The 16782-nt window shown below is 39.6% G+C and overlaps 2 protein-coding genes across 5 annotated transcripts in view; one reads left to right on the top strand and one right to left on the bottom strand.

Annotated features, from left to right (window-relative positions):
* Positions 1–16782, bottom strand: part of LOC146646692 (serine/threonine-protein kinase PAK 2-like) — a 17459-nt gene continuing 677 nt past the window's right edge. Inside the window, exons 1-15 of one of the 4 annotated variants that reach the window (XM_085391753.1) lie at positions 12527–12695; positions 8665–8852; positions 8433–8536; positions 6781–6928; positions 6669–6685; positions 6459–6569; positions 6158–6278; positions 5990–6053; positions 5815–5863; positions 3867–3979; positions 3655–3772; positions 3464–3563; positions 3153–3349; positions 2020–2157; positions 1–1861 (exon numbers count right to left, since the gene is read on the bottom strand). In XM_085391753.1, coding sequence (XP_085247879.1) covers positions 1775–1861; positions 2020–2157; positions 3153–3349; positions 3464–3563; positions 3655–3772; positions 3867–3979; positions 5815–5863; positions 5990–6053; positions 6158–6278; positions 6459–6569; positions 6669–6685; positions 6781–6928; positions 8433–8536; positions 8665–8836 — 1539 coding nt within the window. In that variant the 5' untranslated portion in view covers positions 8837–8852; positions 12527–12695 and the 3' untranslated portion in view covers positions 1–1774. Of the gene's footprint in view, positions 1862–2019; positions 2158–3152; positions 3350–3463; positions 3564–3654; positions 3773–3866; positions 3980–5814; positions 5864–5989; positions 6054–6157; positions 6279–6458; positions 6570–6668; positions 6686–6780; positions 6929–8432; positions 8540–8664; positions 8853–9109; positions 9243–12526; positions 12696–16782 lie in introns of those variants that run through there. The other 3 variants (XM_085391750.1, XM_085391752.1, XM_085391751.1) reach the window with 3 other exon arrangements.
* Positions 4954–16782, top strand: part of hltf (helicase-like transcription factor) — a 24586-nt gene continuing 12757 nt past the window's right edge. Inside the window, exon 1 of the mRNA XM_085391747.1 lies at positions 4954–5412. The gene's annotated coding sequence lies outside the window, so the exon portion shown is untranslated. The remainder of the gene's footprint in view (positions 5413–16782) is intronic.

A 16782-nucleotide genomic window follows, 5' to 3' on the forward strand; every position in this document is an offset into this window, starting at 1 on the left:
TTACATAAGCCTGCAATTATTGATGGTATTTATTTTTTCTTGCAAGTTGGTAAGGGAGAACAGTTCTCATCACATGTATTTTGGTAAAATAAAAGGATAATAGAACATCCATCATGCAACATCAACATAATGAATATTAAATAAGGATGTAAAAAGGCAAGATTAATCCACTCTATAATACGGCCCCACCATGAAAAGTACGATGGGGAATCGCTGTTTGTCAAATTGCACACTGCCTAAACTTAATTATTTAACAATTTCTTTGTTTCTTGTAAAATTCTGACTGATTGCCCTCATATTCCAGCCTACCAAGCTATCTGGATCCAACTATAAGTATTTTTAGGTAAATAGAATTATATTGTAATTTCAAATAAAAAACACTAAAATTCCTTTTAATTACAGGTGAAAGACACCTTTAAATCGTGGGCCGTATTATATAGTGTTACTAATTTCTGAGCTCATAATTGCACAGTTCAGGAAACCAATGATGAGTTGATAAACAAGAAAAAAAAATTCTGGAAAAAACCCCCCTGAAATGCTCTTCTGTTATGTTAGTTACAAATATAAAACAATGTACATACTAAAAGCTGTTCACAATACAAGACACTACACAAATATACAAAATGTAAAAATAAAAAAAATCCTCCAGTTTAACGCTGTCAAACAACTGCATACAGCATTTCTGTTGCACTACTACCAACAATAAGGCATCAATTAGAAAAGACAAAGAGAAACAAAGAAAAAATGACGACAAAGCTTTCTGAGAAAAAGTGTGGCTGAACTGATAAGCTAAAAAGTATTGGTGATGCAGTAAACAGTGTTCAGATCCATAATCTGTAGGAGATCCTGCAGATGTGTTTTCATGGCAAAGCTGTATGCGTAATTTTGTTTTTTGGTGCCTGCAATACCCCCAACTACCAACAGTGGGCCGAAACATGAAGTGTGGACATTATTCATCTTCCAATTTAAGATAATTAAAAAAAGCAGACTGCAAACAAAAATATATAACAAAGACCCGACTTTACTGGAATGGGAATATTTTCATTCAGATACAGTACACTGGCCTTGTTTTTCACTCCATAAAGACTGCATTGTCCCATCCTCGGCCACAGTTTTAGCACACCATGATTTTTAAATGTCACATTTAAAAGTTTTGGATCCAGTTAGTCACAACGCACATGTGCAACCACAACAGAAATAACCACAGAAACCAGCTGCATGGTCACATGGTAGAATGATAAACAAAACCATGTTGTGCTCCTGTCATAACACTGAGATCTAAAGAGAAGAAAATAATTTAAACGTGAAGCTCCTGGCATTTATTTTTCCATTTTAATTAGGATATGTCACTTTACTGACACAGTGTTCACAAATAAAAAGATCAATGTAAAGATAGCAATTTTATTAATTAAGCGTAAGGTTCACCTCTGTTCTGTTCTGGGCTTTTTAGTGGAACAAGTCGTAAACCAAGATTCTTTACGAATATGGCCCTCGGTGTCTAAATTAACAATGATAATGCATCGGTTATGCACAGATAACCAGTTTCAACATCACTTACATACAAACACAAAACAAATGGATAACATATTATGGCTATATGCAGCTTTAGAACAAGGCACAAAGGTAAGATAAATATCTGTGTGGAAACACCGGGAAGAGTGGAGCAGCATTTTATGCCCTTTTGGAAAAAAATCATTAACACTAACACACTGCAGATAGTCGTCATATGTGGCCCAGCAGGAGATGCTGGCTTGGAGTCTTTGCAGGCCAGGATTTAGCGATTGCTCCTGATGGCTTCCTTGGCTGCCAGGATGAGCGGGGTGAGGCTGGATAGAGGCTTCGCCACCTTCAGGAATGGATGCTGAATGGAAAAAAGTGGATATGTGAAATTTTATAAGTTAGGGGGTGAACTTAGATAACGGTGTACATAATTCACTGAGATGCATAAGAAAAAAAAAAATCTAGATTCAACATTTAAAGACATCTTGAATTTGGGTCGGATGAATAGGTCTTTTCTACCTGCAGCAGCTGTCTGCCTGACCCTCGTTTCTCCACGTCCATCTCCAGACAAAGGTTAAGGAAAGATCTGAACACAGGAGACAGCTTCTCTGGGTTCTGTAGCTCAGGGGTCCCATTGGTGGCGATTAAATACAATGCCTAAAACCAGGATAATGGCAAAGTAAGAAATGTAGGGCAAAATATTTTTAAGCACTAGTCTTTAAACACAAATGTAATTTCTTATAAATTGGATTGGGACAGTCAAAACACCAGATTTTTACCTTCACGGTTATTGTGATAAATTTCACATTATTGAGGTTTTTTTAAAGCAATAATGCTATCAGTTCAGTTATTTCCTATCTTTGCTTACTGTGTGTAATCTTTTGTGGAAAATCAGTAAAAACTGCCATAACTGCACAGAGCTGGATTGGATAGAAGCCAGACTCCAGTCATTACAGCCCTGCTATGAGCTCTGTAAGCCTTTCATATTTGACCAAAACTGCAACAATAACATGCTTGCGCTGACACATGCTTAGTGATAAGAAGGTGTAATGTTCCCCATGTTCATCATCTTACTTTAGGAAAGATTTTCCCATAAATTACTGTGCAAACAAAGAGAATCATCAACCTCAAGGTGGTGCTATAGGAAAAGTCAGAATTCTTCATTAAGGAATTGTTTTAAAAAAAATGTTCCTGTCCATCTAGTAGATGCTGTCATATTTTTAGGTTTAAGTGAAGTGAAAAAGCGAACATCTATCCAAAAATAGAGGATCGCAAATGTCATCAGGGTTCAGCGTCTCAGCCACGAGGTTATAATGTAATGGTTTTCCATTCGGTAGTTGCTGAGGTATTTTAGCCTGGATCAACACGGTTGACGTACTGACCAGCAGAATGTGCACATTTCCATCCACAGAGCTGTGACACATGTTCTATTTCCAACATCTTAAATGTCAGGATTTTCTCCTTTTTCTGCATTATTTCATTCTGAAAAAAATAGACTAACATTTCCTTTTTTATGATTTTCAAGATAAAACTTTAACAAAAAACTTGCAGCTTAAATCTCAGGTTCACATATTGAACCTGTAGTGGAGGTATTAGTGTAGGTAACTGTACAAACATCACAACAGGCATTGCTGCTCCTAACACACACTCACCCTGAGAGGATTTTCATTTAGGTATGGAGGCTCTCCCTCCACCATCTCTATGGCCATAATCCCCAGAGACCAAATATCCACTTTGGGTCCATAGGCTTTCCGGGTTACTACCTCTGGAGCCATCCAGTAGGGTGTACCCACCATGGTGCTGCGCTTGCTCTGCTCTGGGGTAATCTGAGCACAGAAACCGAAGTCAGCTGCAAAGAGAGAGAAAAATAAATTGAGATTAGAAGAAAAAGCAGTGTGTTGTTCTGTTCGAAGTATATTATCAATCCGTGGATGTGTACACATCTGCGTGCGTTCTCACTCACTGAGTTTGACTGATCCGTCCATCCCAAGGAGAACGTTGTCACTCTTGATGTCCCTGTGGATGACCTGGTTTGCATGGAGAAACTCCAGGGCCTGAAGGACCTGAACGTATGTAGGTAGGAAGATTATAATCCACCAAAATTGCAATAGACAAACTGTTTTCATTAGCTCGGCTGTCTGAGAAAGATCCTACCTCTCTGCAGACAGCAGCAATTTGAGCTTCATCCATACAGGTCTCTGTCACAACATCGGTTAGCGACCCGCCGGCCAGGTATTCCATTACCACGAAAAGCTCGTCTCCAACAAGGAAACTATAAACACGCACAGACGGTCGGATTTACAGAGCGGTCCACTCACAGCTGGTGTTGTGAGGTGTATTGTATGTTTTTCTGTGCAGCATGTTACCTGTCTACGAAGTTGACAATGTTGGGGTTCTTCAGCTCCTTCATGACCAGGATCTCATTGATAATTAGCTCCTTCTTTGGCTGCTTCTGCAAGTTGATTTGTTTGATGGCAACCTGCAGAAGACAAGATATTGTACATTTGCTTCAAAACACACACAAAACCTATCTGAGCAATCACAAGGTGCAACTAATTTTTTCCTGAATTTGGACAGTCAAATCTAGGAGATGTAAAATTGTAAAAACAAAAGAAAAAATAAACTGCTTTGTCAGCCATAACTGCAATATGAAAAATGTATATTCTTCTGATAAGGACTAAATGCTGGGGTTTGAAGTCTTGGCACAGACCCGGTAGTGTACTTGTACTATTAAAACACAGATTAAACAAATTTCATTAGCGATGGCTCATTTTTATCAAATCTCTCAGCTAGCAATGAGTGCGACAGCCAGCACGCCCAAGACTCGGCAGCATAAACCGCTGTAGGCAAGGACAAGATTAAAAGTATGATAAGCTTTCTGGTTTCCAGCTGTAGTCTGAGATTGATTGATTAATCACAAGATTCACAAGTTGCAAATGTTATTTGCAACTTTTTACATCAGAAATCTCTATAAGCTAATTCAGCAGAATGCCAGAATCATGAAATTCGATATCGAAATTAAACAAACTAAGTTTAATACAGTCAGTGAAGTACCACGTGTGGCTTTTGTGATAAGGCATATCAAAGTGTGTGCTGTGAAAAAAAGCATTTTTTTCCACTGTGATCTCCTAATATCTTCTTGGGGAAAAACCTACAGGGTGACGGAAACAAAACAGCAATATTGCAACATAGTTTAGTGCTTCTAACATATTAAAACTAGTGCTGTCAAAATTATCGCGTTAATTGTTAAGATCAACGCGAAATGTTTAATGCATTAAAAAAAATTTAACGCTGATTTTGTTTTTTTATTAATTTCCTGTAATCTAAGACCTTTAAATTCATGAGCACCTCTGGAGGAGGGGGCAACAGTGTGCTATGCTGGCGTTTGGCCTGACAGAAATGATTAGAAGAAGAAGAAGAAGTGACACCATGCTACTGTCTAGCTAACACTAGCTAACACACGCAAGCATGGACGAGGGCGGACTTTTGGGTGGAAAGTTTCTCTTTAAGAAGTTGCCTGATGGCTTGTTGGACAAAACGAGAGTAAGATGCACAATTTGCAACGCTGAATTCAAGTACCACAGAAGCAGTTCATCACTGGCGTATCACCTGAGAGCAAAACACCCAACTGAATCCACCTCTACGGGACCTCGCCAGTCTACGCTTCAGGAGTATGGTGCTTGTGGACGAATAACAAAAAATGTGAGAGAAAAGGTAACCAATTCCTTGGTTGTTTGGATAGCTAAAAACTGCCGACCAGTTAGCATAGTAGAAGATGATGGACTGAGAGAAGTCATTCGTGCTGCATCAGGAGATGAGTGTTACAATCTGCCCTCGAGAGGAACCATTGTGTCGAGACTGCACACTTTGTATGGGGACCAGAGGGCTCAGCAGTCCAGCAAGCTTGTGCAAGTAAGGAATGTCGCTCTCACCGGAGACCACTGGACTTCGGTGAACAACGATAATTACTTAAAATATAAAGAATAAAAAAATGTAATTGGAGCCAGGCTATTAATAAAGTAATTGAGATTAATCGCAATTAATAACAGAAAATTGTGAGATTAGTTAGTTAATTTTTTTTAATCTATTGACAGCACTAATTAAAACCACTGAAACTAAAGTGAGTATGTGCTGCGATTGTGTTTCTCTCACCTCAAGTAACTTCATGAACTAAAAAAACCCCACCAGAATGTGTTTCATAATATATTAATAACTTGTAAATAAATAATTAAATAAATAAATCCCAATCCAACTTCATTCTGAAAACTGAGGTAAATGTGAGGTAGACATTTTGGTAGTGGCTCCAACACTTACCTCTTGCCCTGTGGCAACATCGATGGCTGTGTAAACTGTGCCAGACGCTCTAGAAGTGAAAATTTCAACAATTACTGTACATAATTTATTCTACTAAACTTGTCATTTTGAACCAGCAACTTGCTACACATTCTCACATTTTTCAGTATACACAGTGGCCAGAATTAAAACTCACCCCTGACCGATCTTGTCATAGCGAGTGTATTTCTTCTTAGGATCTCCAATGCTCACAATCGTTCCTGAGAATCAGGAAAAAATAAATAAAGTGAATAGTGCTTCACCAGAGCCAAAAATACTGTTGGGCTGTGATTCATGATTTTTAGTGTGTGGGTGCTTTGCATACTTAGTTTTTCCATGATTTCATCATCAGTCATCTTTCTTGGCGTATTGTTCTGCTTGTCAGCTGCCTTAGAGGTGGCATTTCCAACTGGAGCTGGGATTGGTTCAACTGTCTTCGTGTACATCTGACACACACACAAAAAAATAAATAAATAAATAAAACAAACAAAAAAAACCCCATGAGTCCTGAATAAATACTAAACTTCGACTGAACCTGCTAGCAATTTTGACTATTAAATTCTTACAATATATTTATTTTAATTTACTGTCTAATTTTAGTTGTGAAAACAAAACATCAAACTCACTGATTTCGTGTGTTCTGGCCGTGGTGCCACGATTGGTGGCGGCGAATCAACTTCATCGTCGTCGTCGTCATCCTTGCCTGATGGGGAGGTTGCAGTACCCTGCTTGCCTGGCTGCAACAATAAACGCATAAATAGCACTTTAGTCTGAATTTGCTGATGCAAATAAAGGCAGTGAATAAAAGTAGGAAAAAAATGAATGGAGCTACTCACCGACTGTGATCCTTTGTCTGAAAGAGACAAAATAATTCAAAGTTTAAGAACAGAAAAGTGAGCCTGCACCAAACCGTGCTTTTATTTATCTGCTGAGAAAAAGAAAACTAACCCGCGCCAGAAAAACTGAGGTATTTCTGTTTTCCACTGGTGGAGTCGAAGAACTTGAGAACATCAAGGACGGCCTGAGGATTTTGTTTCTGTTCTGATTTACTGATGTTGGAAGTTTGAAGGAGACGGGCCCACTGCTCTGGCATGCCCTGCACAAAAAGACCCACAGATACAATTTTTTTACAGTGAAGAGTATTTCATGCAGCTGGACATCCATTCTTTTTTAGCCAGTAGTTCCTTTCTCTCACTCTTACTTCCTTTAGCTTATGTCAATAATCTCTTTTTGAATAAAACAAGAACAAAAAAAAAAAAAAAAGTCACCCGTCTTCTGACTTCCAGTTTTCAAGGGTTAAAGAATATAATACTTATGCTGACTCCACACAGAGGAGGGCATGAAATATTGCACGCCTGACCAAGAAATCTTACAGCAGCACAACAGGAAATTCCTGGGACTTTCCATGGCTCGTCACAGTGGAATCACTGGATCAACTTCTCTGGAAGCTCAGCTCCAGCTCTAGTTACACATGAGTGCACCAACCACCAAAAAACATCTAGAACATTTCTGAGTGAAGCTCCATGTGCAGGGGTCTTACAGTCACAAATGCATGCTACAAATTCGTCTTCTTTTTTTAAAAATCTCAGACAGCTGCAGCGATCTCATCTTGTCCCAGCAAGCACTGCAGCTGACAATCTCACAAGTTATCTTATTTACAGCAAGTATTTCCTAAGTGGAGATTTACATGGTAAACAAAGCTAGTCCAAATAAACCAGATCTTACAGAGATTAACAGTAATAACTTTTGCATACCACACTGAACTAACTGACAAATCTGAAGTTAGATTGCTGACATACCTAACCTATAATGGACTGCAAGTAAAAGATGTAATGCGATAATTGCATCTTTTACACAGCGACAGTAACTTTTAACTGCTTGCCTAGTATAAATCAGAAATCACTCCAATTATTAGATACTGAACCTGTAATTAACATGCTATAATAGGATTAATGCCTAAAATGTTTACATTAACAAAATGAATCAGGTAATTTAGTTTCTGCTCATACTACTGACTCTGAATCCACATAAGCACATATTAATAAACCAACTATGTTTAGAAATTATTTACTATTAAAATTTGCCTGTTCAACCTGCTCACGTCAAAATGCCTCTCGATGGAAAATCATAAACTGATAAACAATTAGACCAAATAAATATATGATGTGGCACTGAGGAATGTAAAAAGATGACAGCATGCAGAGATCTCAGCTGTCTAATTAAGGGCTTTTTGCAGTGCTGGTGAAACTGGCACTGCAAAACCCGTCTCGCTTTGTTAGCCCTGTGACTGACTGCTAAGTGCCAACGATGGACGGATGGATGAAAAAAAAATTGACAACACAAACGTGTTTATTTTATTTTCATCTCATCATTTAACATTTTATCAATGAATAAGAAAAGTCATATTTTAATCAAGCCTGATGTTTACTCAAACATAAAAGAAGCATTCCCAGACTCTTCCTTAAAGATATGATTACAGTTCATTAATTTAACACTCGATGTACTCTGAAGATACCTTAAGCCAAGGTATCAGTGAGATCAGTGCATGAATTAAAATCTCATTTTGCAAGTGAACACTGGTCATTGTTTAAGGTACTTACCGTGAATTCTCCAGTAACAGCATCAAAACCCACATGGATGGTGTGTTCAAAGTCTGATGGGGAGGAGATTTCAGGTCTGTCCTTATCCCGGTCCTTTTTCTTGCCTGCTGCAGACAAAGGTCAGAGGTCAAAGTTACATTCTTCCATGGCCACTCGTGTGGTCTTTTATTGTGGTACTGTGCAGTATATTAAATGTCTGGGTTTACTTATGTGTGTGTGCTCCACGTCTCACCTTTCTCTCCAAAGATGGAGATGATCTTGTTTCTAGGCTTCTTCTCCTCTGGTGCAGACGGAAGTGGCCGAGAGTTGTGATTGGTCGATTGGGCGTCTTTGACTCCTCCTTGGCTGCTCATCCTGACAGGGGGGGCGGGGGGCTTATCCTCACACACTCCGCTGTCACACATCTACACTCACCTCGACCTGCAGAATCAGGGTCCACAAATTTAACAGACATCCAGAAAAATCCACAAATTTCACAAACATCCAAAAAGCGCAGTGCACACTAAAACTGCGGTCCTCTTCTTCCTGTTTTTTCACATGTCGCAATACTTCTATTGCACGTTAGGCCAAGCTGTTAGAGAGAAATGGTTGCTGCTTCGAATAAAGCTTAGCATACGCCACACACAGAAAAAGAAGTAGCCAAACAATACATTTAGAAAGAAAAAAAAAAAACTCACACAGACATAACTAATCCATCCATGCTGCAATGTGAGAATCGGCTCTGACTGTTGGAGCGAAGGGAACCAGCCAAATGTGAACAGGAAGCAACGCTGAACGGCAAAGTGACGTGCTGAGTCGGTTACAAATGAATGAGGAAGGAAAGCAGACAGAAAGAGAATAAGAGTGCGCAAATGAGTGTGACGCCAAATGGTATGACAAGTGTATAACAGGGGAAAAGACCAGCCCTAAAAAAGGGCCTGATCAGGGTAGTAGGGCCTAAAAACAGTGTTCAGACTGAACTTTAGAAGTTTGTTATTCCTTTCCTTATTTAGTTATATACTAGTCAAAAAAATAAATACATTTTATGTCATGAAATGTGTTTTCAACCTTTGTTTTGGTATGTCATTATAATCTCATAGAGAACCCAAACATATTCTGTTAGTTTGTTGTTTCAGTCAATTGGGTTTTTACTTTTTACCAAACACAAATGAACTCACTTGTGCAATTCAGAACTGGGTCAGTTTAGCACTTTATGTTGTCTTCAGTGCCACTGTGACTGACTCACATTAAAATCTGGTATTGGCATGTCGGCATGCTCAGACCGTTGCTGGTGGAATTCTGACTGGACAAAGCTACTGGGACGAGGTCTTCTAACCTATACTTCTGCCATTCATTCTGGATGACAAGCACATCCAGACACTTCCTGGCTAGCATTTAGTCCTGATATACCTCCTACTGAACACGCCTGAGATATGGCATGATGATATGTTCATTAGGGGCAGCCACGGCCCACGCCCACTGAACAGCTGCAGGTTGCATTCATCCAGTAATGGAGAGAAATTTGAGGAGTCCATGCACAGATAAAAGACAGTTTGGATCACATTCAGAAGAGGCTATACCATATATTTTCCATCATCAATATTTGAATAATATAGTGTCTATTTATAAAATCCATTTAAAACACAAACATGTTTCTTTTACATGTTGGATGGTCAAATTAACGACTGCCAAAGTCTCAAATGTTCAAGTACCTCCAGTGAGGCAAAAGCTCAGGATTCAGACTGTTCTAAGCACACCGTTTCAGACAGTTTCTGTACTCTTAGATCTGCATGATGTCAATGAAAGCACATGTCCTTATATGGTCATCTCAGACACACAAGTTGTCAGCACAGAAACCTTCTATTTGCAAGAAGCAGCCAATCAGAATAACGTTTAATGCTTCAGACAGAAGATGACCAAGGCTGTATATAATATAGATTAGCATTATTTTTAACTGTGAGTGATGCACTCAGAAAGTTATGCTGTTGAAGAATTCAAGAATATTAGTATTATAGAAAATGGGAGTAAGCAGAGGTACTGTACTTGTTAGGGCTGTTACGCTATGACAAAATATATCGGATGACGATATGGAAACATCCGTCGTTTCAAATTATACATTATCGTTTGCTTTGTTGTGTTGCAAAATACACTGTTTATGGCAATATTTTTTCACCAGGGCACAGAGAATACCAGCATAACCAGTGAAGAGGAGGCAGAACCAAGTAGCTCCAAACAGAAGGAACAGTGAAAACAAATCAAGGCCCTTATTCCTAAACGAGGGGCTACCTCTGTAGCATTGACATGGTTTGGTTATGAAAAGTCTGACACAAACCAGAAAACTCTACTATGCAAATTATGCCGCAAACCAGTCCCCACCAGACTCAAACATGACAAACCTCTTCTACCAGCTACGCAAGAATTACGTGAAAGACTATGGAGAGAGTTTACAGATGAGAAACAAAAAAAGAGCCATCAGGTGCTCAAAATAAACCTTAGACTCAAATGTTAGAACAGGCTTTTCCTCGCAGCAGTTTCATGCATCGGTCAAAACACTCGACTCCGGGTACACGACGCCCAGCTGAAAACACTTCACACAAGTTGAGTTGCACGAGATGCACAGAATTTGGTCATATCGCACAGCCCTAGTACTTGTTTATACATCCATGTTTCAGTTTTCAGGGAACCTCAGAAAAAAATTAACTTTTCTTACACCACCACATCTGAAATGCACTGTTATTAGATACTTTTAAGATCAATATTTTGCATAAAAGACCATCTCTTTAGAAATAGTGTGCAATAACAAACAAACAGGGACTAGAAATTGATGTAAGAAACTTTGTTTTGCTTCTTTATTGGCATGTACAGCATGATCATTAATCATTAAGCATCTCTTAATCTGTTGCATGAATAAAGTCCCAAACTATATAAAGCAACAACCAATGTCCGTATTTAACATGTGGCAAGTGCAAATTGCAGCTGTATTTTCTGTCCACCCCCCAAGTACATCTGACACATTGGTGCATTCATGCGTGTACCTAAATAGTCTTTTCACTCACCCACACATGCACAGACACATGTATATCATGAGGAGGCACTCCTAACCATCTAACCATAAAGAAGTGGCAAAAAACTAGCCAATCCAAGGCACAGTAGTAGCCGGCGAGAAAAATGTTTGCTTGGAGAATCACAAAAGGTCATTTCAAACGCTGGCTACAAGAGTAAAAAGTTTCTTAGTCATCTCTGAATTGTATTAACAACATAAAATTGTCTTATATATTAAGATATTTATCGTAGGGCCAATCTTCTTATGCTCAAAATAGTCAATTATTTTGGTCCCAATTTAAACACTACCACTTCTTACTTCCCCATAGGTACACATACTTGGGTTTATCCTAATATGGTGAAAACTGAGATTGCAGACAGACACGCGCAAACACAGAAACCCTGAACCTCAAAAGCACCTTTTAGGCTCTTGCAAAGCAAGAAGTTCGATCGGCTCTGACCTGCTGCTTGCATTCTTGATGACATCACAGACAGGAAATAGGAAGCAAACAGAGGTTTCCTCACTTCCTGCGTCTGACCGCAGATGACACAGCTCGTACTAAAACAATATAACAAACGTGGCTCAGCTAGGTATACCTATGACCTCTTCTTTACACAGAAACCCTCCCCCTTGCCATAGAAGCTCTGCAGACTTGACTCGGTTGTAAAGTAAAATCAAAACACAGAAACTAAATCACTGGATTTCAACACTGATCCATTTCCATGATACATTAATCAGAGCCTTTGTGGGTATAAAATTAGTTCTATGTAACAGCCAAGCCCTCAGGCCCCAACATGGATACAGGCTAACATTTAACTGTCAAGGCTAAATACTTCCCTTTCTGCATAATGTCTGAATCACTGTACTGTAGGTGAGAGGCTTTCTCCTCTTCAGAGTGACTCAATGGATGGCTGTGTGTTAACTCTAGTTGGTTTTCACACTTTAGGTCAAGGTTTCTATTGTGGCAAGAGTAACATCAGCAACAAAGTCCACAAAAGTCCACCCACTCAAAATGAGGCACCCCCCTTATGCTCTTTAAGCCCTGAAATCTCTTTAAGCTGTGAGCACTAACCTGTTTTGTGCTTCTTCTGCCCCTCAGAGAAGACCAGGTAAACAATAAAAACTGCTGTACTCCTAGTGGATCTGTGCACCTCTTTCTCTGGTGCTCATTTATCTACTTAGCTCTCGCCCTTTTCCTTATACCCCTCTCTCTATCTTTTCACCCTCACAGGGCAGGTCTTAGCAGGCTGCCTCATTCCTCAGTTATCCTAAAGTGGACAAGTGTATTCTTGCCCAAGCGGGAAAAACTAGACTCCATCCATCGTTGATATCCAATTCCACAGAAAATGTGTGTGTGTGTGTGTGTGTGTGTGTGTGTGTGTGTGTGTGTGTGTGTGTGTGTGTGTGTGTGTGTGTGTGTGTGTGTGTGTGTGTGTGTGTTGGGATGAATTTTGGGAGCAGGCTGTTCAGGCTGAGACACGTTGTCTCTCTGTAGGAATTCCATAGCCTGCAGGGCTGCAGCAGGAGCTGGGTGTGTTGCCCTGTTCATCACAAACACACAAGCCTTGTGCATACCTCACACACACACATTCCCTGCCCTAAAACACACCCTCCTTCTGCCAATAGACGCTTCAATAGAGCATTTGATCGTGTTTCATGTAGCTTTGGGGTAAAACATAATAGGGTGGAGGTAAAATATCAATATGTCAGTATCACACTGCTTCCTCTTGCGGTACAATAATAAAACACAATGGTTAGGAAGGACAGCCACTATAAACCCAACAATCTGACGTACTAGAGTTACTGCTCATTCGTGGTGGAACTTCTCAAATGAAAAAGAAAGTGAAAAAGTGAAAAGAAGTTCTAGTACAAAAAACTCACAAGGGGAAAGATATCAGCGGAAAACAAATCAGCATACTAATAATCTGACATCTTTTCTTCCTGCCTAGCAGCTCCATTTTCAGCATTCCTTTATCCAGTATATCGCCTACCTTTGCACATGTATAAACCCTCTCACCCTTCCCTCTTTAACTTAATCTTCAAACCATTAAACCTGAGCTATACCTCTGATGCACTCATTTCTAATCCTGTCCATACCGGTCCCTCCCAGGAAAATTAGCATCTTTCGGTTAATCTCACCATCTCTAAGCAATCGTATTGATCGCATCATAGCAGGCCGCGCTACCATCTTGTAAATCAACCCTTTCACTCTTGCTTCTTTCCTTCTGTCATAAATCACTCTCAATTCTTGTCTCAACCTGCGCTTTCTTCTTCACTGTCCATTGCTTTGCATGGTTAAACCCAGGCATTTAAACTCACCCACCTTCACTACCTCTTCTGCTTGACCTCAACTGTCAACGTGTCCATCACCATCGCAAACAAGAAAGGGCTCAGTGCAGATCCCACCTCGACCTTAAACCCATCTGTCACTCCTCACCACTGTCTCGCTGTTCTCCTACATGTCCTGCACCACCCTCGCAAACTTCTCTGCCACTTCCTGATATAGTAATACAGTTCCTCTCTTGGCACCTTACCATATGCTTTCTCTAGCTCTATAAAGCGCAACCCCTGACCTTTTCTATACATTTCTATCAACACTTTCAAAGTAAACATTGAAGTTACAATCACAGAATGGCTGTATTACAATACCAACACTATTGTGGGCAACATGCAGTGACATTGTGGTGAGTCTCACTCCTAGCATAAACTGTGTTTGCATTTAGCTTTAAGCCTTTCAGCATAGCTTCAGGTAGCTGCTATTAGCATTTGCATTGTGCAGACTACTGAAACACACGGTGCACTTGTGTGTTTTTTACATGGCGGCATTGAGTACTGTAGAAATAATAATTTTAGACAACAGCCCAGGATCTAATGGTATTGAGCTTGCAATGATGTGAAACTGAAACAAAGAGAAAACTTTCACATTTAAGAAGCTAGACCCAATTGTTTTGCTTTTATGCTTTAAAAAAAAAATACAAAATTATTAAAACTAGTCAGGTTTTCTTTCACCCAATCACCTAAGTTTTTAATTGAGCAGTTATTTCAGCTCTATTGAAATATGTTGCCTTTAAAATCCCGCCAAGCCAGCAACATGCCTGTGCCTATACCATTTCTATTCCTCATTCCCCACTCTCTCACTACATCAGGGTACTTTCTATTCTCTGTGGTTGGCTGTGATCAAGGGAAGCCTACTTCCTCATCCTGGAACTCCCTGAGCCACAAAGGGTCACAGGATCACTCTAGCCAACCAGAGAGCGGAGAACGCGGCCAGCAAGATGTTTACAGGAAGTGGACAACAAGTCTTTTGTATTCAGCTTCTATAAAAGGAAATTCTGTGGAGTACTTCCTGGAAGGAGTGATAATGAGTGATGGAAGGAGTGATGAAGCCATGCACACACACACAGCTTTCTTCCATCTTCCTTTCATTCAGTGACATAAATATGCAGAAACATACAGTTAGATGAGAAATCACACATTTATGTGCACCACACAGACAGACACACACACACACACACACACACACACACACACACACACACACACACACACACACTGCATTTACGTTCTTCCTCTTCCCATTTACGTTCCTTCCCTGACCGTAAGTCTGACAGTAAATGAAGCATATACCCACATATGCCCAGCTGCACACCCACAATGAACACCTTATCCTGTTTTTCCAAACAGCTACTTCACCCCCGTGTCAACAGTTTAATGGCTCAAAATAATCAACCTGCAAGCAATCTGAGGGCTTTAGGCTTTGTATCAGGTACAGAACTAAACTCACAAATCAAAGTCGCAATGTTTTAGCTTCCTGCTCGACTACAAAAGTCAGTGTGGATGGAGAAATGACAGGCACAGATTTACAGATGTATAACACTTTTTGGCAAGCCCGGGTCACGTGACGCCCACATTGCTCCGATTTTCCAGGATGAAAGTTGTTTTGGCAAACACCTTTTAGAAAAAGTCATGTTTAGCTCTTGTTTTAAAAAAATGTCTAGAACTGACTATTTATAATTATCTGATTCATTTTTATACAGTCAGAATTGATCACGTGCTGGTTTACAGTGCAATGTCTACAAGTTTGTTAGAAAACTACTAAATTCGTGATTGTTCTTTATCAATTTTAATTAGAAACAACAACAAAAATACGTTTAAATGTCACAAAAATGCACTAATTAGGTTTAAATTTGACTTAAGTGTGTGATTTCTCTGCAAGTACAGGCTGTATTCATTTAAAGTAGGGCTGCCACAAACGATTATTTTGATAGTCGACTAGTCACCGATTATTTATGCGATTAGTCGACTAATCAGATCATCATCCACTGGACATAAAACTACAGCTTATTGCACCAGCAGCATCTGCTCTTATATAACTATCATTAGCTTACAGCTTTAAGCTTTTAAGGTGCTAACTAAAAATAAAGACAAGATGATAGTTTATTCAATTTTAATGAAATTTGCAGATTGTTTCGGTAAAGTTGAATAAACTCCTTGCTATCTAAAATATAACAGGACACCGGAGTATATTCTCCAGCATCTCACACTTCTGATAATCAGCTGTCTGCTTGACGTTTATTCAGCTGTGTAAAAACTATAACTTTAATCTCAGCCAAACCGATTTACTCAGGAACAAATAAAATACTAAAAAAAAAAAAAAAAAAAAAAAAAAAGCCAAACAACAACATTTTTAATTTATCTAAGTGACTCATATATATTTAACCTGAGTCGCGAAAGACGGCGGTGGGTTTGAAAACAATTTGCCGGGAGTCCGGTGTTCTCACGGCGCTAGTGACCTAGCCCCCGGCTAGCTATCGAGCTAGTGGGTAACAGACGTCTCCGAAAACGTCGGAGCGCTTTTGAAAATATGTGGTGTCCTGATAAACTGAGCCGATATTTGAGGTTTACACAGCTACATTCTCGCCTGAAAATATGTTAAACGTTTATTTTGTGACCCAGAAAGAATAATAAGAGTAATATTAAAACTAACTAGCTACCGCCATTGTTGGAAACTAAGCTGGGCCGCGCTATGAATTCTGGGACACAGCTGCTTCTTCTTCTTCGGGGTTTAACGGCAGCTGGCATCCTTGTACATGCAGTGCTGCCATCTTCTGTTTCAGTCCGTTATTACACTCTTAAATCCTGCTATTATTCCTGCGTCTTTTGCGATCTTACAAAGCTTCAAACGACACGTCGACTATTAAATCAGTCGTCGACGATTTTGATAGTCGACGTAATCGTGACTAGTCGACAAATCGTGGCAGCCCTAATTTAAAGTCCATCTTACTTAAGTTAAAAATGTGGTCCTACAGATGTAAACCACATTCAAGA

The sequence above is a fragment of the Rhamphochromis longiceps genome, linkage group LG19, assembly GCF_057381845.1.
Source record: "Rhamphochromis longiceps isolate RC_006_pf linkage group LG19, R_longiceps_female_GT1.1, whole genome shotgun sequence".
NCBI classification, from domain to species: domain Eukaryota; kingdom Metazoa; phylum Chordata; class Actinopteri; order Cichliformes; family Cichlidae; genus Rhamphochromis; species Rhamphochromis longiceps.